The 24,971-nt window shown below is 40.6% G+C and overlaps 1 protein-coding gene across 2 annotated transcripts in view; it reads right to left on the bottom strand.

Moving 5' to 3' along the window:
• LOC119907141 (guanine nucleotide exchange factor VAV3) overlaps positions 1-24,705 on the bottom strand; it is a 99,399-nt gene extending 74,694 nt beyond the window's left edge. The window contains exons 1-2 of one of the 2 annotated variants that reach the window (XM_038724765.1): positions 24,243-24,705; positions 8,144-8,260 (exon numbers count right to left, since the gene is read on the bottom strand). In XM_038724765.1, coding sequence (XP_038580693.1) covers positions 8,144-8,260; positions 24,243-24,449 — 324 coding nt within the window. In that variant the 5' untranslated portion in view covers positions 24,450-24,705. The remainder of the gene's footprint in view (positions 1-8,143; positions 8,261-24,242) is intronic. The other variant, XM_038724773.1, reaches the window with a different exon arrangement.
• Between the last annotated feature and the right edge of the window lie 266 nt (positions 24,706-24,971).

Raw genomic sequence — 24,971 nt, 5'->3', positions numbered from 1 at the left:
AATAACACTGGTCTGGGAGGAACCTCCATCATATTCAGGAGGACACTGACATGTCAAAATATGATTTTTTAATAAAAGACTAATACCAATCCAATTTTTTCTAATGGCTATTAAAACTTGCGTCCACCCAAAGCAATCGTGGACCTCAGTTACTGCAGCTCAAGCATGCAGTATAAAGATACACCCCAAGTGTCCATTAGCACGAAGCGGACATATGATATCCGACCACACAGATCTGCTGGAGAGAGCACAGCTGAAGGACAAAGGAAAGAGATGGAGAGATGGCGGGGGGTGGGTGTTCCATAGTTAGATTTATCACAGTCAACAGAGGAGGAAGACACTAATCAATAAACCCTCTATCTGTCTCCCTCTTCCTTTCCATCTTTGCTTTCCCTTCCCCCGGTCTCTCATTTTCAACACTCCCACCAAAAATAAACCTAATCAGCATCTTGACCCACCTTAACATGAGAGCCAATAACAGGAGAACAGAGTAGAGCCCACCAGGGCAGAGTTGACACGGTCTTTGTATGCAGAGAAAGAGTAATACATGAGGTTTTTAAACATGTCTTGCTCATAAGAGTGCAGTAGTGCACTTCTCTTAATAACACGCAATTGTGTTGTCAGCACTCCCCTTGTTTACATGACTGAAAATGCTAATTGATGGGCAAAATATCAACATATACATTTTTTCCAAGAAGGACCCGTTGCAATCGGAAGTTAGAGTTTGATTTACAGAGCCCTGTATACATGGATTTCACTGCAACAAACCTACTTCAAAAAGTGTAGACTCAAGTGGTGGGTGGAACATTTAAACCTTTCTGTATCTGATTAATGAAGCTCCCACACATTCTTTACAGCAAACGCAGGTTTATTTCATTGCAGATGGATGAATGGAATGCAGCTGCAAAATCAAGATCTGCCGCATCTCTTTTTGCCAGATTATTCACATACAGTATTATACTGGTAAATAGTGCAGGTGTGGCATCTCCTGGCACATTTAAAGGAAGTTGCGGTGCAGCAAAATTTGCATAGTCTACAGAATGGACTGTAGGAGATGAGCTTAGGTTACTTTACCATGCAGGAATAAGCCCACATGAAGCCCACAGTGTTCCATCACTCATTCAGATGTGCTTTGTGTCTCCACACCTGTCTTTGAGATTTTAAGTGGGGTCTTTAATCATAGTAAAATTCAGTATTCATTATTACATATAAAACTGAAATATGAATAGTTATATAAGATGGGAAATATGCTTATTTGCTTTCTTTCTAAGAGTTAGATGAGAACATCAAAAATACTGTATATGCTGTAGCCAGTAGTTTGTTAGCTTAGCATAGCACAAAGACTGGAAATGGGCAACAGCTCGCTTGTCTCAGTCGAAAGGTGACAAATCCACCTACCTGCACCGCTAAAGATCACTAATAAACGTGTTCTAATTAATTAGTTTATTCCGTAGAAAAGACAAAGCGAAAAAATTACTATTTGCAAGGTATGAGCATTACAGGTGTCTGTGGTCAGATTTTGTTTTATTCGTTTTTATAGTTTTTTTTTACCTTTATTCAACCAGGTAGGCCGATTGAGAACAGATTCTCATTTGCAACAGCGACCAAGATGAAGAAAAGCCGTGCAGTAGAACATGTAGTTATACATAACTATACAAAATACAAAAACACAAATGCATTATAGAGTCTATAAAAATACTAAATGCAGTAGAGAGTATATATACAGTTTGTGGAAGGTGAAGTCTGTTCAGAGAGGTAGGTCAGTTGGTATTCAAAACAGCATAATGGAAACATAGAAAACCATATAATAAAACAGAAAAACAGAAGAAGATTGTATTGATCAGTTAATACCTCAGACAAAAGTTCATTAAAGGCTGAGAGTTTCAGGGTTTATTGAAATTTGTTCCAATCATTGGCAGCTGACAACTAAAAGGAGTGGTGGCTGAAAGAGGTGTCAACTTTTGGGGTGAGCAGAGAGATAAAACTGCTTGAGAGCAGGTTGTGGGTCAGTAATGATAAGGTGACCAATGAGTTTAGCTGGTACCAGTGAGTTAGGCGACGTGTGTGTAACGAGGGCCTAACTAGTGCATATAGGTCGCTATGGTGGGTAGTTATATGGGGCCCCGGTAATAAAACGGATGGCTCTATGATGGACCACATCCAGTTAGCATTCCTATAAACCACATCACTGAAATTTAGAACTGATAAAACTTTTCATCATTTCATCATTTTTACACATATATATATATATATATATATATATATATATATAAATAATGCACACACAGTATAGTAGTTGTTTGAAATCAGCATTTATATTTACAAATTAGAATTAAAAAATACCAATAAAAAGTTCAAGTAGAAGAGAGCATACATCATTTTTAAGATCTGAAAAGACATTATGCTGTAAATGCTGCCAATTAAAACAACTTATAATTATGCATAATTATCTGATTTAGTTTTATTCTATTAGTTACAATGTGCATTTAATAGGTAACATACTGTTCCACACTGTTTGAGAATATGTGTCTTGCTGGATGAGATTCCACGGTCACTTTTACACGCAGTTCCTTGGTGAGAGGGGACCTTTTCCAAACAGCCAACTGAATGAAAAGCACATCAGCCAAGATGACGTGTCACTTGTTGTTGGTCCCAGTATGTTCCAAAATTAAAGTATGTTGCATTATTTAACAGGTCAGTCCATGACACTAATTTTTTCCAAGTACTAAGCCGCTGTCCATCATGTGACGGTGAGTATGGAAAACTCTCGTCAGCACTTTGCTGCTATTTTGAAATGAGACGATAGGAGCTGACTGGAATTAGCAATAAAATAGAAGTGAGACAGATAGTCATTCACTCTCAGGGATGGAGATGCGTGAGTACATGACATTTTTACACAAGATCAGAGGGTACTTGGGTTACGTCAGCAGCGCTATACCCTCCATTCGCTGTTTATAGACATTGCGTAGGATACTGTAGCTCTTAATATCTTCTCTAAATATGTCCCACCAGTAACTCTGGTGCTCTCTCTCACTTCCCCTCTCTCTCTTACTCTCTCTGCCAGGTGTGTATCAGTGTGTGCATGCTCTGTGCAGCCAAGATTCTCTTCTCCCTACAGAGCCCACAACCCTCCCTGTGTCTACAAGACAGATGTGCAAACCAGATGTTCCTGCGCTGAGGGGAAAGGGCTACAGACCTGCTGTATTAGTCAGATTCCGTAGAATTGCGGTGTTGTTCGGCCACAGTTTGAATCCACGAACACCAACAAGTCAAAAGCAGTTGTCAGATGTGTTACTGTTAGCACAAGTTCAAATACACAAGTTCTCACATCCCCTTTTGAGTCTGATCATGTTTTGCTGCTGGATTCCTTCCCAGCTTTTTAAGGCTGCATGGCAAAGATTGTCTCATGCAGGCACGAAAATACCTTAACATTACACAGCACAACTGTTGAAGACCAGAGAGAGAGAAAGAGAGAGAGAGACATCCAGTGTGAGAGTGTTTCCACACGTGGTCGCTATCAAGAATGCCGCACTCAGTTTAAAATAAACAGGCACAGTTGATGTTTTATTCAGTAGCAGTCCAGCAGCTATTTTTAAAACAAACAAAAAAAATGCTGGAACTGCAGGTGAGTGTCAGCTTCGCCCATTCCCTCCTCTCCTCACTCCATTAGCCTCTGCAGAGCCAGCCAACCAAGGATTAAGGGGCCGGCTTGCTGTCTAATTTCAGAGATGTTAAATTCACTCCGGGCAATGTGGGATTCGCTCAAGAGAGTCAACAAAGTGTTTTGCTTGAGCACACTGTCATCACTAAGGGCAATGAGGATGAAATCGGACATCATAAAAATGGAAAACAAGGCTGTGCTTAACAAGAATTTATCGTCAGGGAGGAACTGTAAACCTAAGTGGACAGAGAAATTCAACCTCACACGGTTATCAGACATTAAGTTATTTAGTGTGAAGCTAGAAAGTGCTAGCTAGAAAGATCAAGCATTTATTTTTGGGGGGTACCTGTAACCAATCTCAAAGCAATTTGTGGGTGCAATATTCTCAATACATTTGGGAAAAACACTTTGCCTCTTGCTGAAATTTAGATGAGAAGATTAACACCCCCTATATCTGTTGGTGTAATGAGGCCAGCAGCCTGTTAGCTTAACTTAGCACACTGGAAAATGAGGAAACAGCTAGCCTGGCTTTGCCTAAACAAAATCCACCTACCTGCACTTCCAATGCTCAATGTGGGAAATGTTTTCTTGTTGATCATCACTGATTTAAAGAGAATCGAGTTTAGTCATCACATACAGTGTGCTGCTAAAAAGCCTCTCTGCCACCCCCATACAATGGAGCTCCCAGTTATGCATATGATCTGGAATACATGGGTCAAGATGTCCTTTTTTTTCTCTATGGTCTCAGCACACGAACAAGCTCACTTTCTGATCCCAAGTAATGCCTCTCCTGATTAGGGTTGGGTATCAAGAACCAGTTCCAAGGTGGATCTGGTGCCAAATATCCAAGATCTGTGGACATATGCAATTCAACTCTGCCTATCAGTTCCCAGTTTTGTACATATTTCAGTCAACTCTACAGATTGTACTGCAGTGAGCATTTTACAGTCCATAAACGTTGCACGTATCTGCCAGGACCTGCTACGCTGACCATTATGTCACGTCATTTGTTACAAAGTACGTCAACAAAGCATGCCAGAAGAGAGTTCTTCTGTTTACATTCCTGGACCATGGTGGACCGCAGCAAACGCTCTAAAGTTTGTTTTAGCTAAACTAAAAAAGATACGGCAAAATGCAACACCTGCAGTAAGGAGATTTGGTGCAAGGGAGGAAGCAGCTCCAACATGACGAAGCCTTTGCTTCAACACAGCGTCAGTCTTAAAGATTGTACCATGTTCAGTTGTGTTGCTGAGCGTGTTGCACTCTCCCAGATACAACGAAGCCCCAGATACAGCTAACGCTAACAGTAGCGAAGTCTCAAGTTCAGGAACAGAAATGTAGGTGAGCTGACGTTCACCTATACTGATGGTAAACGAATGATGTCTACTAGGGCTGTCCCCGACTAAGGATTTACAGAGTCGAATCACAATCGTCAAGACCTGCCTATAGTCGACTGATAGTCGAATCATGTGTTTTTGTGCGTGACGATTGCGAGCATATCTTAAATACGAGTTTCCAGAGACGCCCCTCTAGTACAAAAACTCCTTTCACAGTAGCCATGAAGGGGAAGGTGAGCAAGGAGAAAGTGGATGAATGTCACCAAGCAGTGACAACATTTGAAGTGAAGGGGTTACATCGCTTTGCTACGGTTGAGTGTCCTCCGTTTAGGTATGCAAAATGCATTATTGATATCTGCTTATTCAGCAATATTCATGGACTTTAGCCTTCTTTGACATTTTCCTGAGTCATAGCACATCAGAAACAGCCGACAGAACAACTAAAGTTATAGTCTACAGTAAACTCTGAAAAGGCCTACCCCGTGGTAGGTGCATAATAGTGATTATAGCCTAAATGTGCCAAGAATAAAGGTAGGCATTTTTTTGCGTGAAATTTTTTTTTCTTACCAAATAACATTGGAATCAGAACCGAGATTCGATTCGGAATCCGAATCACAATAGGAATCGATAAAATGTAAACGATACCCAACCCTTCTCCTCATTGATTGCATACAGTGCTGCAATAAAGCCTTTATTTTTTATATTCTGCTGTGGGGAAAAGACACCACTGCTTCCAAGAAGAGCCAATTTTAGTAGGAAGCTGGCTAAAAAAACAGTGGTGTCTAAAGGTAGACAGGATAAGTTTAGGAGAGGTGGGCCTTGCAATAAGTCCCACAGAAGGAGGAGCAGAAGGTTATTTTATATTGCACTGAACTGTATTCGACTCAAGTGTTTTATTGAAAAATAATTAAGCAGCGTGTGAGAGGGCTTAAAGACTAGTGGCGCAGCAGAAGGTTTTTCTCCCACGTCACTACACGTGATAGACATGTAGTATTTCCCAAAATGTTTTACTCTAACACAGCAGATAAATGGATGTGATACCTGCAACCCGTTTTGTTAAAAATTCATGTTGTTGTTATTATTTCATTTGAAAATCATACCCGGTGTTTTTCAAAGTGTTTCTTTAAAATCCATGAAGGCGCTGACATTTGAAAAGGAGCACAAAATCACGAGGATTAGCAAATCTACAAAGCCCCAAACAGTAACATTTTAGGAGTAAGGATAAAGATGTGTATTTGCGTATCTTAATCCGCCGAGCCACTGCTGGTTCTTCTGTAGATTTCCTGGAAAAATATTTCCCTATGAGGGTAAAGAAATAAACTTGCCGGCGATCCAAATGGATTTTAATTATACATGACTAAATGAATAGATGACTTAATTCTCTCAGTTACTTAATTCAGCTCAACACACCAGCAAGAATGTAGAGTAGAGATAAAAAGGTTGAGAAGGGCTTTAGATAAGTTTGACCTTATCTAAAGCCCTTCTCATTTCCCCTTCTCCATTCTTAGACATTTTTACACAATATCTCTTTTTTTCATGCATTTTACATCATCAGCAGGTCATCTGAGAGACAGTATTAACATATATTTCAAAGCCTTCATTAAGTGAATATTTTTCAGTGGATATTGGCCAATTATTCATCATTTTCAGTTATGACTATGCAAACACCAAAATTATTTGGCCCCAACGTCTACTAGGGAACATGTATGATTCTGCCAATTTGTGTTCTTATCAATGAACAGTTAAGATGAACCAAGTTTGCCGCCCTTAGTGCTGTGGCAATTTCACACCTATCCATTTCACAAGCTGCTGCTTTCGTAAACTTTTGTCTGGTAGAGTGTTGCTCCCTGACGTGTGTGTTTGCCATGAAAAGGGAAGTTCAAGAGACAAACACTGAGAGGAATTTTTCCCATTTATCATGAAAAGAGTGAATTTGTGATTAAGTGACGGTGAGTTTCTTTTTATTCTGTAAGATGTGGTTTTGTGCTGATGACTTAGTTCCCTTATACTATAACAGCCACGTGAATAATGTTAATAAATTGGTGTCTAAACAGAAACCAAAGCATGTTTAATGTTCCTTATTATTAGAAATCAGCTATATCACATTCAGTGTTTCACTTCTGATATGATGGACATTTGCTTTATCGTAGAGCTGACAAAATGCATACTGTGTAAAGCAGCTTCTTTTTTTAATCTCAGCTGTATAACATTAATCCCTGATATTATTATATTTATTGGTGTCACTGGAGGGTTTTCATCTACCCATGATACTCTACATGCCACTTCATCACAGATTTTATCATGATTAAATGGAGGATGATGACAGCTCGTCCATCAGTTTGTCTCTGTCTTCCAGTGTTTCTCCCACTGTCTCACACACACACACACACACACACACACACACACACACACACACACACTTCACGCCTGACATCGTGTGCACCAGGGTCCAGGAGCACCCTCTCTCTGCCCAAGGCTGCGATTTCTAATTAAAGCTCCTGGGGACTTCACGAGGGCAGCAGCAGGGCTGTCAAACAGCCGCAGACAGTTTCACAGCACCACAAGCAGAGACAGAGAGTACTATCAAAGTAATGAACCCGAGGCCAGACTTTTAACCCCTCGTAAAAGCCTGCACGCTGATGCATTTTCACTCTAATGAGAGGATGTGATTAAACTGCTGGGTCATGCTGCTGACAGCAGCGGTAGCGTAGAGTTTACGAGTGCAAGGAATGCTGCAATATGGCCTAATATTGTGTTTATTAGCACTTGTTATGCCTGTAAGAACATCTATGACCTAGAGGCCATTAGAATTGCAGTTACAATGACATGAACTAAACAAAGATTATCCAAAATGTGTCGGAAATATCAAAGGCTCGTATAAGTCTTAGCAAAGAGAAGCATAGACCCTGGATGCACATCCCAAGAACATTCATTATAATTTAAAATCTAAGTCCAAGTTAAAGGAGCTCTTTCACTAACTACATTTTGACTTAGTTCCATAACTTCCACTCAAAGACGAGAGTGGGCATAAAAGCACATTTTGGAACAGCTGGCAAACACAGTGAGGGTGGATACAGGCCGTGGTTCCCAAGAATCGAGCCCCTATCTCATTCTTGGTCACTGAGCAGTGCTAGTGCTGCCTTACCTTTCCAAAGTCCCTGACATCAAAAAGGTCGAAGGCCTCGAACAGCTCGCCTTTCTTCATGCCGAATATGTCACTGCATGCTGCCAGGAAAGTCCTTATATTCTTCAGACACAGGAACTGGGTTGGGGAGACAGAAAAGGGTTCATCTGTGAGCGAGTTATCTTGAAATGTACGACATGTATGACAGCCACAAATTATATGATGTGTTATTATCTTTCATTTTCATTTTTCAAAGAGCTGCGTGTGTATTTTTTTTTGTCACTGAATTGGGTTTGGAGACTGGCTGCTTTTCTATTCTGCCTGCTAGCTTTCACTCCGGCTGCAGCCGTGGACTTGGGAGACCCACTGGAGGACCACAGCTCTAAGAGATAGATGAATCAGTGTTTATGGGCACCATGAGCCATGGGCATCTTGTTTTATTAATATGATGCATTTCCTGTTGAAAAGGGACAGTGGATTGGTGCATAATTAGAAAGAGAAAGGCAGAGATATGCGGGCACAGTGTGATGTAGCCACTAAGATAATGTAAAAGGATTGCTTTTCATTAAAGGCCTGTCAGTTCTCCTTATATTTGCAGCTTGACAGTACTCCCACTATGTTCTTTTATGATTTCTCACCTCTCTGTTTATAGATGACAGATTCAGTTTACTTGCTGTAATTGATATGAACACAGAATTCAGCAGTGAAAAAAGCAAAACAGTTCAGATAAAAAACAGCTGCATTTTTGGTTGAATGATATTGCACTGCCCTTTCAATCAATCAGTCAACACAAGTCTTTGTTTGTTCAGCCATGTTGGCTATCGCTGCTCATTCCTACTGTCCAGGTCTAAGCATTGTGAGCATGTTAGCTGGTTGACATTAGCATTAAGCTCAAAGCACCGCTGTGTACGGCCTCACAAAGCCGCTAGCATGGCTCAAATATATCTTTGGCATTTCTGTAATGCAGTTTCTGGTCAGAGGACATATACACAGATCTGGGATAAGCTAAGTTTTTTTTTTATTCCAAAGAAATAGGAAACAGAAAATACATTATTTCTGATGTATCCGACGCTTGTTTTCCCAGGAAAAACCAAAGCTACCAAGACCTGCAAATATAAATGTTTTCATATTAAATAAAGGGCATTCTGTTGTATGTTGGGGTTAATTATGCATCTAAATTAATCATGATTGCTTCAATATTTCTGTTAAATTTGGTCATAAACTAATTTCCGTACAGGGTAAGGAGTAGTTTGTTGCTAATAATTAAGTAACATAATGCAAGTACTCCAAGGCAGAGGAAAACAAAAGGCCAGTAAACTCTTCCTCAGCTCATTTTCATTCACTGTGACCTTGCACCTTGGCCCAAGAAAATTTAATCAAACAATCAATAAGTTATTCCTCTAATAAACAAGGTAATTTACTGAGAATGCTTGTTTTCTGCCTCACACTGAAGCCTAAATCCTTTGCTAATGATATTAATGGGGCTTCATCCAGAAACTGTTTATGCTAAGTATGTGGCATTTAACACTGAATGCTGCCCAAGAACACCAATGAAACTAAGCAAACAGGGGGAGGAAAGCCACAGTATTAAGCAAGGTTTTCTGAGGTGGTCAGAGTGTCGAGCAACAGGCAGTAAGCGAAGTGGAAGATGTCAACACACTGCAGTTAGCCAACGTGCAGTATCTTAGTGACTTACGCCCATTAGCTTTCCTGTAGCTGATACAGGATGGAACAAATAAAGCATACTGATGAAAGAGATTTCCCAAAGTGATGTTTTTGGCCATATCACTTAGTGTCCACCACAGAGCTGGGAAGACCGCATCTGCAAATGTTATGTCAAAGTGACATCAGTGTTGACTGATTGATTGAAAGAGCAGTGCAATATCATTCAACAAAAAATGCAGCTGTTTTTTTGTCTGAACTGTTTTGCTTTTGTCACTGCTGAATTCTGCGTTCATGTCAATTACAGCAAGTAAACTGAATCTGTCATCTATAAACAGAGAGGTGAAAAATCATAAAAGAACATAGTGGGAGTAAATAACAATAGTTAGGCACTGTCAAGCTGCAAATATAAGGAGAACTCTGGCAGGCCTTAAATGAAAAGCAATCCTTTTACATTATCTTAGTGGCTACATCACACTGTGCACGCAGATCTCTGCCTTTCTCTTTCCAACTATGCACCAATTCAGTGTCCCTTATCAACAGGAAATGCATCATATTAATAAAACAATAAAAAAACATGCCCTCATAGTGCCTGCAGATTCATCTATCGCTTAGAGCTGTGGTCCTCCAGTGGATATATATATATATATGTCACAGCTGCACCAGTACTGTAAAAGGGATCATTACTACTGATCTGAAAACAGTTTATTGTAGTACATACAAAGTTGGAAAGGAAAGGAAAAGGTACTTGAAGCGTCAAAGTTGCAGTTAAATTGACAGCCAGACAGGGACGTTACATTAATTTGAATGCCTATCAGCATAAAGTGTTAGTTTTGAAACTCTCCAGAGACAGGTTTTCACAGTGCAATGCTCCATCATCACCATCTTCTTCTTCTTTTTCCTCTTGGGTAACAGGTTTACAGGAAGTGAATTTCATTTGCCCTTTCCTGTTTCTTAAAAGAGCACAACCATACCGCCATGGAAGAGACAAAGCAGCCTGTTATTCATAACACACCTTTTCCCATTGTGGTATAAAGCGATATCAGATTTTTCTGTAAGGCGCATGTCCATGCATCAAATATGAAATGCCTCTCCACTCCAATTGAATTAGTCTTTACAGATGGCTTCACAAGAGAAAGAAAAGCCCCCAGCCAGTGAGCTCCAGATAAGACGCAGCGTAAAGCATAGAGCGAGCAGTGAGTGAATAATATTGAATGTTTACACTTGTACACATCACTTTCTTTTATCAGACAAGCACATCTTGTCTGCCTGGAGTCTCTGGAGATTCCCAAAGGACCTCAGAATATTATCTGAGGGAAGCAGCTTCACAGAGCGCATATGAAAGACAGCAGAGGGGGGATTGTATTAACAAGAGTGTAGCAGCATGAGGCAACCAGTAACTGTTCCACTGACAGCTTTTTCTTCTGCATTAGTGACTCTCTGGGGCTCGGGAAGTGAATGGCCTATTCGTGTGTGAGCATGTGTGTGTGTACGCATCTGTATCTGCATGCCTATGTGCATGCATGAGCCAGTGTCATAGTAAACTAAAACCAAGAAAATCATGTGCATTTAAGTGTTTTTGTCATCTCATTCACCTTCATGGGTTTTGAGGAAGAATTAATTTAGAATTTTGCTCGTTAAATCACAGCTTTTATAGGACTCTTCCGCCATTTTGTGAAATACACTTTTTGATTTTCTTGTTCCGAGTTACATAGATAAGAAGATCGATACCACTCTCACATCTGTCTGGTAAAGATTAAGCTATACCACCAGCAGCCAGTAAACCAGTTATTCTAAACCTCACTAATTAACACCTTATATCTTTTTTGTTTAACCCATACAAAAACCGTGAAAAAAAACTGTAAAAATAACTTATGGGGATTTAGAGTAGTTGACCTTTATTTAGAAAGTGAAGCTTTACTGAAAGCATTGCTCTGTTTTTCTCTATTATTATCTCTGTTTCCTGGCTGTACGCGCTAAACAAACAAAATATAACATGTTAATTAGTTATATCTCATCTGGCTGCTGGTTGTAGCTTTATGTTTAGCGTACCAACAGGAAACTTTCCATCCACCTTCTCAAGAAAGCAAAGATGAGATTCCAAAACGTCATTAACTAATCCATGAACAACAACAAACAACAAAAAAGACAAAAAAAGAAAAATCAAGTGTCCTTCTCGGACCACGTTACCGCTGTTTCACGTTGTGCCGCCTTGCTCCATACAACATAAAAAAAAAAATCAGGCCTTACTGACCTTTCTCAGTACGCTATCCAGCTTCTGATACAGGCCATAGTTATCACTCCCCTTGACTACTGCAATGACCAATGCCTAGTGGGTCTTCCAGTTTGTGGGGTGATGTGTTGGGTTTTCGCTAATGCTAACTAATGCTTCCTTACAGAGAGACTACCTCTAACCTCTAACATGCACTTCCTGTGCTTTTCTTTCTCTATCTTCTTACAACCAGCTTGTCTTGACAGCACTAATTTGTTAACTCTCATTGCTTCTCCTAGGTATCCGTTTGATGCCGTATGCATTAATAACTTCATAATTACTAGTATTATTGCAGCTCTTACTAGTATCTGTTGCTACTTGTAGATCTCTTACTTTACTGATGCTTTTATGTTGTTCTTCAAATGTAAGTCGCTTTGGATAAAGCGTCAGCCAAATGAGTAAATGTAATGTACTGTAAAAAACGCTAGTAAGTGGACCTTTAGTTAAGACTTTTTGTTCCAAAGACTTGAAAGCTATATAGAAATAAAACCTAGTTTTTAAAACATCCCAAATTATTAAAAAACTAACTAATTTTATTTAGGGGTTGTACCAGAACAGGTTTACATGGTTTCTTTTTCAAAAAACAACATATTTTTTGTCATACTGCACATTGCTGCAGCTCCTCTTTTCACCATGTGTGTTGAACATTCCGTTTTAGCTATAGAGTGATGCATCTCACATCTACAATATCTTTGTTGGGGGTTGTTAGTTAAGGACTGCTAGCCTGTCAGAAGCAGAATAGGGCGGGTCAGTGAGAAGCCGGTAAACAGGGCTTTGGTTCAGCTGTATAAGTTCCCCTTTCCAGCTTAGCAACATAGACTGGAGCAAAAGTTTCACAGAGGTGAGTTATAAATCTGTAACAAATGTATCTTTCATACATAAAGAGGAGGGTAGCTAATGTTTGGAAGGGAGAGGGGAGGCAGCAGGTGGACATCTTGTCACTGTGTGCTGCAGCTCAGTGTGTTTTTCCAACAATGTTTTTAGAGGGCGTTAGGACTAGCCACTAGGCGAGCATTATGACGCATGTTTTCCTGTGATCTCACAAGAAAGCTGAAGAAACGGCTGGACTACAAACGAGCTGTATTCACTCAGTTCAGAGCAGAGTTTCCTGTGGGAGATGGGAACTCCCTTTGGGGTGGACTTTGGGCTTTTTCACTTTGCAAACCTATTAAATGCACAAAAAAGATATAAACTCAATAAAAAAGCCAAAAAGCACAATATGACCTCTTTTAGTAATTTAGAGACAGGGCCGCCATTATATAGTTTGTCCACTAGCACTAACATGCTCAGTAAATATCTTGGTCACATAATTCTTTATTTAATGTGTTAACGAATTTATGAAGTTTTTCCGATTTTCTTCAACGTTCAAAAATCAATATCAGCATCAGCCTCAAAAAGCAGTATTGGTTTGGCTCTAATTATAACACTGATGTTCTTAAATGTACCAAGTAAACCTGTGCCAAACCCAAGGCAAATATAAACAAAAATATACCTATTTCTGCATTTCAATGAAACCTGCGATTAACCTCGCTGTGTAGAATAAGGTATTAAAGACAGATTATGTTGCAACGTCTCAGCATGAAGCTCCAAACACACGTTGTTGGATGGAAATGCTTAGCTTATTCGAGACCAGTGTATGGAGGGCTTTAAACCCCACCAGTGCATTCATCTCTAAAATCAACCATCTGGAACATAAGGAGAACAAATATTCCTGTAAGACAAGCCATCTCGCTGCTGTGCTTTTGATATGAGCCAGGTCGTGCTCTGTATCCACAATAAGTATCCACTTTCTGCTTATGTATTCGTTGGTACAAGTCAGAGCTCCATAGCAACAAGCTGGAGCCTTTTATGGCCCCCGTGCGTATTGTGGAGCTTAATGAAATCCCGTTCTTGTTCTCTCATAGATCCACGCAATGAAAGACAGCCGGAGTTTGGCCATCTTACTGCTTAAACCTTGTTGAGCATCAATTAATGGCAATCAAATGGATGAGTCTCTTGCAGACGGAATCAAGGCCTGTGCAAAGAATCTAATTTGGTAGTTAAATGCCCTCTCTCTCTGTCTGACTCTCTTATGTGTTTACTAATGGTATTGTGGATAAGTAATGAGGGAAATTATTAAAAGGAAACCATGCTTATGCAATGTAAAGAGAAAAGGGTCAGTGTCAAACCCCTACTGGATTACATCGCTGAGATACTGTGTCCGGAGTGAATGACAAAATGTGCACAGGCCTGATCTGCAGAGCTCTTTTGTCAAGACTCTCTAAGTCATAACCAGTGGGTGACATATCCCAATCCAAGCGATCAGGTCACATCCATGTCATGTTGGAGCTTTTGTCAGCTGTGTAACCAGGAAATGGGAGGTGGAACGTAGGCGAAGGTCTGCTGCGCTGACAAAAACGCTGCTCTCTCACAGTCTGAGGCTGGGGTCATCAGACAGCCCAGCCAGACACCCATCAGCTTAAGCTGTCTTAATGGAAGATTGTCATAACCGAATGCAGTGGTCAGCAGCTTTTCATTCCAGAAATCCACTGTGGTAACTGATTTCATAGTGCCTCCTCTCTGGTTTAAGATGTGCTAAAGTGTGAAATGCTTGTTTGGTTGAAATGCAAACTCACACACTCTTGGTTTACGACTGCATGTGACTGGAAAACACCAACATAGCATACAGATGGTCTTTCCAGTCAGTTTTTCCAGTCACTTTCGTGACTCTGAATATTCCCTGCTAGTTCATGAGAGCCTACCTTATCACATTTCTGGTACCATTCTGTTTTTTCAAGAGTTTGGCTCACTGGTCACCTCCCTCACTCCACACATTAACAATGGCGCACATGACATGTGTAATGTGACAGGCAATTTGTAGAAACAAACCCAGACTCTGCAGAGCCACTCAGCTCTACAGAGCATTTTTGCCTCTTTCAGCTCATTGTTTTGGTTTTCAGCTATTTCAGCTATATGCTAACTTTCCCGCAGCAAACAGCAGACAAAGTTGGCTTGTGAACATAAAGGAGCATTTAGCATCAGAACAGAACTTCATTTTTTTCCATCAAACATTCAATTGAAGAAAAACAAAACACAGCTACAAGAAGAGTGAATATGGGACAGGTGACCAGAAATATAACTCCACAGGAATGCTAATGTTGCTCTATTTCTGCTGAATGTGTTAACAGGCACTGTTTGTTAATAAGCCCACCACATAAGGTGAACTTTATAAGGTGATTATGTTAAAGGTGCTCTGTGGAATTTTCTTCAACAGTTATGTTTACATTCAGTGTTACTCACCAATATGCATTGTGTGTATCTGTGACTTCTTACAAAAACATTCGCAAAGCCCATTGTTTTAAGTATTTTAAATTCATCATTGTCCGTTTACTTTGCTAGCAGTCTTCTTCTTCCCTGTCCTTATTAGCACATTGCTTCATATCTTGCCATGTGACCTGTAGATCAGTGGAACAGTGTGACACTATTGGCAGGAATTCATATCTGCATATGGCATATGCATCCTCAATAAAACCTTTGTGGCTAAAAAATGAAGCCAGGGCTGAAATGAGGCTGGCTACTGAAGTAGTTTTAAATGGCAAAAGCCATTGTCTTCCTGCATGACTACAAGCATAATGTGCTTTGCTTCAGTGCATAATGATAGTAGGCTAATGGACTTCACCTACAGATAACAATGCAAAGTTTCCAGAAGAAAAAAGATAACTTGTATAATTCTAAATGCAAATGAAATGGTAGTGTCACTGAGCCAATTTTAAAAAAGGAACAGCCAGATTACTTTTTGGCTGGGACCAGTTACCAGGCAACCAGCAATGACAAAGGGAGTTACCGGTCACAGCCAAGTAATGGTCCAGCACATAACTTCCCCTAAAACAGTGAATTATTTGTGTTTTACACTTCAGATTTTGTATTAATCACACAAAAAAGATATAATGTTTTAATGTGCTTTAGAGGTGCTGGTAGGCACATTTGTTACCTTTGGACAGAGCTAGATTAGCTGTTTCTAGTCTTTGTGCTAAGCTAAGCTAACTGCTGCTGGCTGTAGCCTTACATTTAATGGACAGATATCAGAGTGGTATGGTTCTTCTAATCTAACCCCCACCATAAAGCAAACAAGCATGCTTCCCAAAAGGTCCCACAACTATTCCTTTAAATTCTATTTCCAACAGACTGAGGCTACTGCGGACACACACAGTAAATGTTTTGGTTTGCAGCAGACTAAGAGGACGTAGCTATGTGGCTTCTTAAAGGCCAGGACCGTCAAAAAATTCAAGACAATTTTGTCATGCTGCCCAAGCACAGTTTTACAAAGGCTACTGTACACACTGAAACACCACAGCAATACATCTTCCTCATCTTTGTTTTGCCAAAGAACAAACTGCTTGGTCTCAGCAAGTCAAAGCTCCTTTCTTTCACCTCCTGATCACTGATACTGTGTTAAAATATAGCAAACATTGCAAACAATGCTGGTGTTGTCAATGCCATATTTTAACAATTACTGCGCTGTTGAACTGAGGTTATGGTGTCAAAGTCATCAGACAGCATTAACATAAATAAAGGTTAATAGCACCCAAACTGTGTGATTGGCTATAGTGACATTTGAACAATCGCGGAAATAATTGAAGATGACAGAAAACTAGACTCTTTGATATTTGTGCTACACACACGACCAGGTTTTGGAAAAGCTTGGATTACCCGTCCACACTGCACTTTCACATATAGTAGCCCACATCCCTTCCATCTCTGTACCTCCCCCACAACACCAATAGTGTGTCTCAGAAGCCATTTTCCATTAAATCCTGGTTTTAACCCCAATGACCCCACACGTGTACTCCATCCCCCCACTAGATAAGGGAACTGAATTAGTGTTGCCGCATGAGATATCAACCCTCTTGGCTACAGCATCTCAGGTCAAGTGGTTTTAGCTCAACTGTGTGTGATTGGCTCAAAAGATGGTAAAAGTAGAAAGGGTGGTGGAGATTGGAGGGTTGAATGTCATATAAACATAATTAAACATAAATAAAATGCACACACTGAAGCATGAATGGTGGGCAGACAGCATCCCTCCCCCTCTTCTCCCCCTGATTTTCTGCCTCTTGAAAGATTGTGTTTGGGTGTCGTGCTCCTTGACAGAGCTTGAGCTGCTATTGGTTTGTGAATACAGTGATACAGTATCAGTGCTGATTTTTATTTTTTATTTGAGCTGTCTAGCGTTTGAGCTGATAAGCTGCAAGTTTGTCCATTTTCTTGCCAAAAAGTATTAAATGTTTCCACAGATTTTATTCCTCGCAAGTTAGAGCCTCCAAGGAAACTATGTATCATAAAGCTGCATTTACTGTATTACTAATAACAATAATATATAGACATGACCCTCTACTTTTGCTTTACCTCCTGTGTGTGCTGTATCATACATGTATGGAGTTACTACTCCCACTCTATTGAAGGGATTCTTACTCTTTCCCGCTCTGTCTCCATTACACAAAGAAGCACATTCCCATTTCCAATAGACAACAGTCATCCATCACCTCCACCCGGAGTCAAGCAGAACAGGTCAGTTATCTGCAGCAGGCATTATCCAAAACCATACTGGGCCCACACACTATGCATAAGGCATATATGTTGTGCATACAAACAGTTTGCACAGGTCCATTAGGGTCTATTCAGGCAGTATATAAAGGTTTTGGTGAGTCTTAAATGAGCTTTCTGTAGAGCTTGATACAGGAGTCTCCACCTCGCTTGGCTCCAGGTTTCCACTACAGTGAACCTGACAATAAAAGGTTGCAGACACACTGCTGCTGGCTATGACCATTGTTGTGGGTTGGTATCATCTGGATCTAAATCTACAATCCTTGACTGCCCGCTGTCTTGCAGATAACATCTTGACATTTCCATCAAGCTACAAAAAAACGCTATTTCTTAATGTAGCTATTTAACATTGTATACTTATTGTGTATGCCGAGAGGTCTCCTCTGATGTGAGTAAGCCCCTGACTACATTTAAAATGCCCTTTATGATGATGACTGTTTCCCAGTAAAGACAATGGACAGTACTGACTTCTCAAGAGCTTTCAGAGCACTCAACAGTGATTAACTGAAGCATTTGCTAGAATTGAGCAACATAATAAACATTGACTGCAGGTACACTCTTCACCATAGAATACCTCCAAATAAAATCAGCATTTACATTATCTATACTTTAATGTGCACTAGAGCATAGCCTTTAACGGTTGGCTGTGGTGCACACTTGTTACCTTGGTGACGGAATGAAAGGTCCGTTCACTTTCTGCACAAGTACGTGCACAAGAGAGGTGCAACAGAATCTTGTCTTTGCAAATAGCTGCGTCCAAGCCACTGCGCAAGAAGCAGCGCATGAATATGCACGTCATCGTAATCGTGCGGCTCTGGAATTGTAAATAGGAGGCTGTGGTGTCTTGTTCTGACACGGCATGCATGGCTGCAGTAATGTGGTATTTACACACTGACAGGTGCATTCCCAGTATTCAAAATGAATCAACAAGGGCAGCCAAGCCACAGTAACTCAGGGGTAGTCATCAAGGGACTCACAAGCTGGGTCCGAATGTTTGCATACTAATTGCATGCAATTTGTAGTATGTGCAATGCAAATTTAGTAGGTTAAAAGTGTGAGTCTGCAGTTGAAAGGTGTGTTTATAAGGAAAACATGCAGTATATCTTATCCATGAGTGTGAATATGGATTAGAGAGAGAGAATGAGAGTCTCTGTGTGTGATGAGTGACGAGAGTTAGTTATAAGCTCTTCTAACACCACACTTACCTATGACCTGTATTACAGAGTGCCTTAAATTTTAGTTACCCTAACAATCCCACAATAGGCTTTATCCCTCTATAATTACACCTTTATACCTAATCTGAACCCTAACGCTACCCATAAAAGTCCTAAATGTAACACCTTATGTGCCAGCAACTGGGACATCTTATTTTATTTTTACACAGAATCCCAATCTGTTACGTAGCTGCAGATTTTAGCTCGTGTTTCCCGAGCTAGAGGTCTTATTCTGTAGGAACCAAAAGTAAATCATCACATTCTCTCTCTGTCTTTCTCTTTCTCCCACGCTATCTCTTTCTAACTTATGTCTCTGCGAGTGAAGAGCTAGCCTCTGAGCCTTTGAAGCCTGCTGTTCACTGGGGTATTCACTGTGTGAAACAGGCTTTTCTCCTCATTGTTTGACATCGCAGAATTTTGGTCTCAGCGTGATAAAAAATACATATGTACCATGTATAATGTATAACAGAATTCTGTAAGTGTACGAATGTAAAATGCCCGCCAAGACTCAAATTCAGGTCAGTTTGCAGAGTGAAACAACAAACCTGCTGCATACACTGTCAAAACAAAATTAGCAACAAGCTACTCTATTGTGTTATTCATTGAGCAGATTGATGGTGAAAGTAGCATGATTGCTAAAAATGTCTTGGCCGTGATGTTACCTTTTTACATGATGATAGTTTTTCATATGCAGTATGTTAGGGTGACCAGATGTCCTCGTTTTCCAGGGACAGTCCCTAATTCACAGTCCCGGAAATGTCCCCGTTTTTAACTGTGTGCTAATCATAGACTGTATAAGGTGTTAACAGACCTGAAATCAGATTTTAAGTGGCCAGAAGGACTGGACAGCAGAGCATAAAACTGATTGCCGTCCGCGGGGGCGCGCACAGCATGTTAAAGCTGTATCCACCCAGTGTCTTTATGCCTACAGCTGCTTTTATCTGAATCAAACAGACTAAAGAATAAACATTTCTTTATGTTCATTGGTAATAGCAAAGGTATGTCTTTGTGAAACTTTACTGTTTCTTTTAACGGAATAATCACAAGTTTATAGTGTAACCAGGCATGACATTTACGTGATTACAGGCAATAATAGAAGCCTGTTGTTGCAGATGGATTATGTGTTTGGTAGGCCTTTGTCTAATATCCTTGTTTATATTTGGACAAGTCAAAAATGACTTGATTTCATTCAGAAGAGTTATATTTGAATTTGTCCTATATATATTCATATATACCTTAAAACATGCTGTAGCATAATAAATCAATCATATGTATCAGATGTGGATGTTTTCCATATGGATCTATGCCTGCTAGTTAGCTATACGTAGCCTAACCTTGCTATATTCTGCATCACATTCAAATAAACAGATAATTCATTCATAAATGTGTTGATTGAGTCTTCATGGCATCTCCTCTTGAATCTGTGTAAAACCTATGAACCATTTTCTCTCTCACTTTCTTGATGTACTCTGTGAAACACTTTCTGCCGCCTGACGCTCGTTAAAATTAGACCTGACTCTTACCCATACGTCTTTCTCTCACTTTCACTTTCCAAAAGTGAAGAGCGGGCCTTGAACTATTTGAAGGCTGCTCTGTAAAGAGCAAAGTGGTTGTTTTTTTATGTTCTGTGTGAAGAGAGAGGCGGCTTTTCTCTTCATTGTGTGTAACATGTCAGTGCTTTGGTGAGAGCTTGATCGAGGGCATGTTTGGTTTCACTTCCTTCCTCTATTCCATTTCCTGATTTCCTGTGCATGTTAGGGCTCACGGCTGGTCTGTGTGAGAGGCTTTGAGCTGCTGGTGGGTTTACAACAATGTTGCTCACTCTGAAGCCGCAGTTTAAATCCTGAGTCATGGAAAATATGGCAACAGTGGACTTAACAAGTTAGGGGTGCCAGAGCTAATTTCAAGATTTAAATGTCATTACATTACATAAATATATACATTTGAACCTGAACACAACCTGTTCTATGCATTTGAGCAGTTGCTTGTGTGTTTGAACTAAATACATTAATGGTTGCCTCATTCTTTTAGCATGATAGCAGAAAAAGCTAAGGAAAAAAACAAGGAGGTTAATATCCTTGCAACCAACTTAAACAAGCGGCGTTTGGAATATATTTGTAGTCTTCTCAAACTGACATTCAGCAGAATGCCAACCCAAATGTTTTTTTAAAAAAACAGAAGGATGCAAGACTGCATGCTGCATATTTGACCACATGGTCGCTTTGTTGCGCCATGACAAGCAATCCATAGTTCCTCTTAACACTAAACTGCTGATTTTCACTGAGTGAGACAAAAACAACTACTGATTATGTGGTGTTTTCCTTGGTAGAAAAGCAAAATGCAGCAGTCGCTGTGGTTGAGTTGTGTCTAGACTATGTAATTGGTTCATTACAGCCCTGTAAAACTATGATCAAAGAGGATGAAAATGTTGCTTTACACTGACCTTAAGCTCTGGAACTTTAAGTTCTTCATTTTTAACCGTTATTGCAAACCTTGTAAACAGCACAATTTCATGCATACATGCACAGAGTACACACACACCATGCATCATTCTTCATCTTTCACCATAGGAGAGGTTACAGCACAGACCAACTCATTTAATCAGTAAATAGACATAGCTGCATCAGGCTCTTTGCTGCCCTTACATGAGCCCATCTCTAAACAGAACTGACTCACTATATATCCCGTGCAAATCCCTAAACCACATTAATTTGGCAGAATGAGAAACAACCCGCCCTGACGCCAACATCACACATGTGAACTCTCCAGAGCTTCTGCATTGTGCCTCTAACATTGCAGCTAACACCAGCGGGCTAGTCCTTTAGGGCCCTTAATGTCCTCGGACATGCATCTATGAAGGTCAGACAGGCTCTTTGTAGCTCTGTCCCTTTACTTTCTTTGTCTTCCATCTCATAGGTCCCATGGGTGAGGCCACAGTGGCGTCCCATGTGTTATCATTGGCCAATGATAAAGTAGCTGCCACGGCCCTCATGAATTATGCAGAGGGTAAAGGGGAAGCAACTCCGCCCTCAGTTATGTAAATTTAACTTTCAGGAGACAGAGGGAGGAAAGTTGCTGGGGGGTGTTGACACCCATTTTTAGTTGAACAATGATGTGCTCATAAAGAGTGTTGGTATCCAACACCAAGCAGTGTAAATGTGTGTGAATGGGGAAGCCACGAGTCATTATCTAGTGACATACGTATGAAATAATGAAGTGCTATTTTATAAAATGTACACTTTCACACTATTAGTCACATCACTAAAGTAGAACATGAGAGTGATCATGATTGCTGTTATAAGCAGTGTCTGGTAGGTTTATCTAAAAAAAATCCTATGGTGAACAGGAAGTGATGCACTTGCACATGTCTATATGTATGCAGATCTCACTGGGTACATTATTTAATTGGCAGATGTACAGTAGGCTATTCGCTCACACAAGTGTGGACATGCGCTTGGGAAATTTACGGGATGATGCCTAAGCCTACCACTAATGCTAATTCTGAATGTGGCTTCATCACTGCCTCAGTGTGAGTAAGCTATCCAGCCATGCATAAAACAAACGCTGCCTATAAATAACCCAGTCTGGCCCAGGCTAGGCAAGGCCAGGCCAGGCACTGAACATAAGAACAGTTCACAACCCCTCTATGCATGGCAGCTACTTTGTATGTCATTATGTCATGACCATGACAGCAAACACTGACCTATTGACGTCTCTTTCAGTAACTGTTTTGGTGCTAGCATAACTTCCAACAGTAAATGGTACAATCAGCTTCTCCTGTTACGGTCCCAATCTAGTTTTCTCTGAAATCTCAACGTAAACAGATCCTTAGACAGCTGATTTCCATTGTCATCAATGGCATTAAAATCCTTTATGCTTTTATAAATTGTCCACTTGCACATGCTCAAGTTAAACAGCGAACACACAATTAGATTGCGCAGGGAAAATAACTGCATATCATATTGACTGTCCGGCTGTGACATTGAGTTTGGAGTGCTTTTTCCAGGAAACAAGCCTAATCCCTCCTCTCCATCAGTTGTGCAGTACATCCATAGTACTGATCTTCAAACCTTAATCACCTGTTTTGCATCAGATGAGAGCATTAGGGCATCCATTAATATACTGCAGTCTCCGTGTGTGTGTTACTGGTACAGCCTAATTTTTCTACAGCAGGTCTGCAGGCACAGTAGGCAAGTGTCTACCTCACTGTGTGTTGTCACCAAGCCAGGTTCACCGTTATGAAGGCGAATATTAATCTGGTCGTAGCTCCGGCTGTCCTGTTATTGAAGCAGATGGTATCTGACAAACGGGACCCACGTGGCCAGAGTGACTGTCTATCTATCTATCTATCTATGCAGGATTTTTGCCATATGAGTAATAATGATAGAGTTGTTTGCAGTACAGTAGTAGGTGCATTAGTTAGTTATTGTAGTTATATTGCTACATATAAAAAATATAACGCAAACAAACAAGCAAAACACCAGGAGATTTTGTTTGCCTTTGTTCCTTCACGTTGCCAGGCAAGCCAAACAAACAGCTTTTTCATTTGGATTTTCAATAAAAAAACGGTTGTTATAAAATACCTGATTATTCATACATGTTGTAACCAAATTAGATAAATCTGATAAGGATAGGCCACAACAAAGGCTCACCACCACATAATCATGATCCCCTGTGTACAGTACCTACATCACCTACAGAGGGCAGATTGAGGATCTCTGTGTATTTAAGGGTTCAGTGTTGATAAACGTTGTCCATAAGAGTCACTAAGTACTAACTTATGCTACATGGTGAAGTAAAAGGATAAAAAAAAGTCAGGTTTTTGTCATTTACGCCCACAGTAGCCTTGACTTTTATATAGCACTAAGTTGCCCCCAATAGATGGCTCCCAAATCCCGTCCAATTCTTTAGCAATTTAGTATTTCTTTGCTCGCTGTCAGAGACATGCACGTGATAAAGCTACAATTAAGAGTGCTCCACATTGACAAGGATCACCTTTTTCCTTCGTCATATCTTTCACACACAAGCACGGCCCGGGGTGAATACAGCTTCTAATATAATTTGTTGACATCTTGGTCCCGTTTTCCACCACCAGTATATATACCGTGGGGGCGGTAGCGACCGGTGTCAATAAGATTTTCGAAAGTTTGCATTTTCCTGAAACCAAGTGCTAATTTGTGGATTCTATTATGCCGAATTTTAAAAGTAGGCATTTCTAGTGGAATAAGCTTTAGTCATGTTACGGGAATGTTTCTTTTTGCCGAGAAGCAAGGAAACGTTAAACTAGCGTAATTTTTATGAAGTCTGGTTACCCTCCATCCAACTGGGCTAAGTTGTAGTTTGGCGAAGGAGCAGGGAACACACATTTGCGGTGTCTACAGTCGTTTCTTACCTGTGACATTTGCGGTCGGAGGTTGATTTCCTTTAGGTTGATGGACTGGGGTCTCAGGTTGTTGAGCAGATGGCAGAGGAGGACTCCATCGCGGAGGGTTTGAGCCAGGTCAAATACCTGTGCACATTCCCATGTAACCCGGTGGTTAGCTGGAAGCACCTTGCAGTTAATTAGCCACAGCGCGCATTGCCTCCAATACTCCATCATTATTCTGACTTCGGCAGGACGAGCTTTAAGAGAATTGATTGGGGGGTTTTAAGCAAGTAAAACTGCTGACGGCTCGGTAGTTCGTCTTATATCGTGTCCATGCTATATCCGCCAACAGTAAAACCCGATAATGGTCACAAAAGTGGACCACAACAGAGAAGGTGCAGGGAGCCGCTCCAAGGATGACAGTCCGGTGTAAGTGAGGCTGTGGATGGAGCGCACCATGCACTCTTCCTCTCTCTCTCTCTCTCTTTCTCTCTCTCTCTCTCAGTCACTCATACACACACACATAGGCCTACATACTCTCTCTCCAGCTCCCTCAATGTCTCTCTTCCCTCCCCCTCACCCAGTTCTTCACCTCTTCCGCTTGCTACGCATAGGCTCGTTGTGTACTGTGAAATGACAGTAAAAGACACAGCAGCAGACTGCAAACACACTAACTAGTAGCCCTACAGAACACAGCACAGACGGAAACTTGCATTTCTTAAATTAAAGGAATTAACTTGCTAATGTTTACAGCCA

Source organism: Micropterus salmoides, unplaced genomic scaffold (genome assembly GCF_014851395.1).
Source record: "Micropterus salmoides isolate LMB-PRFRI ecotype aquatic unplaced genomic scaffold, ASM1485139v1 Ms_hic_scaffold_1, whole genome shotgun sequence".
In the NCBI taxonomy this organism is placed as follows: Eukaryota; Metazoa; Chordata; class Actinopteri; order Centrarchiformes; family Centrarchidae; genus Micropterus; species Micropterus salmoides.
Note: the sequence above shows the minus strand (reverse complement) of the source record. Positions and strands in the feature narration are given on the sequence as shown.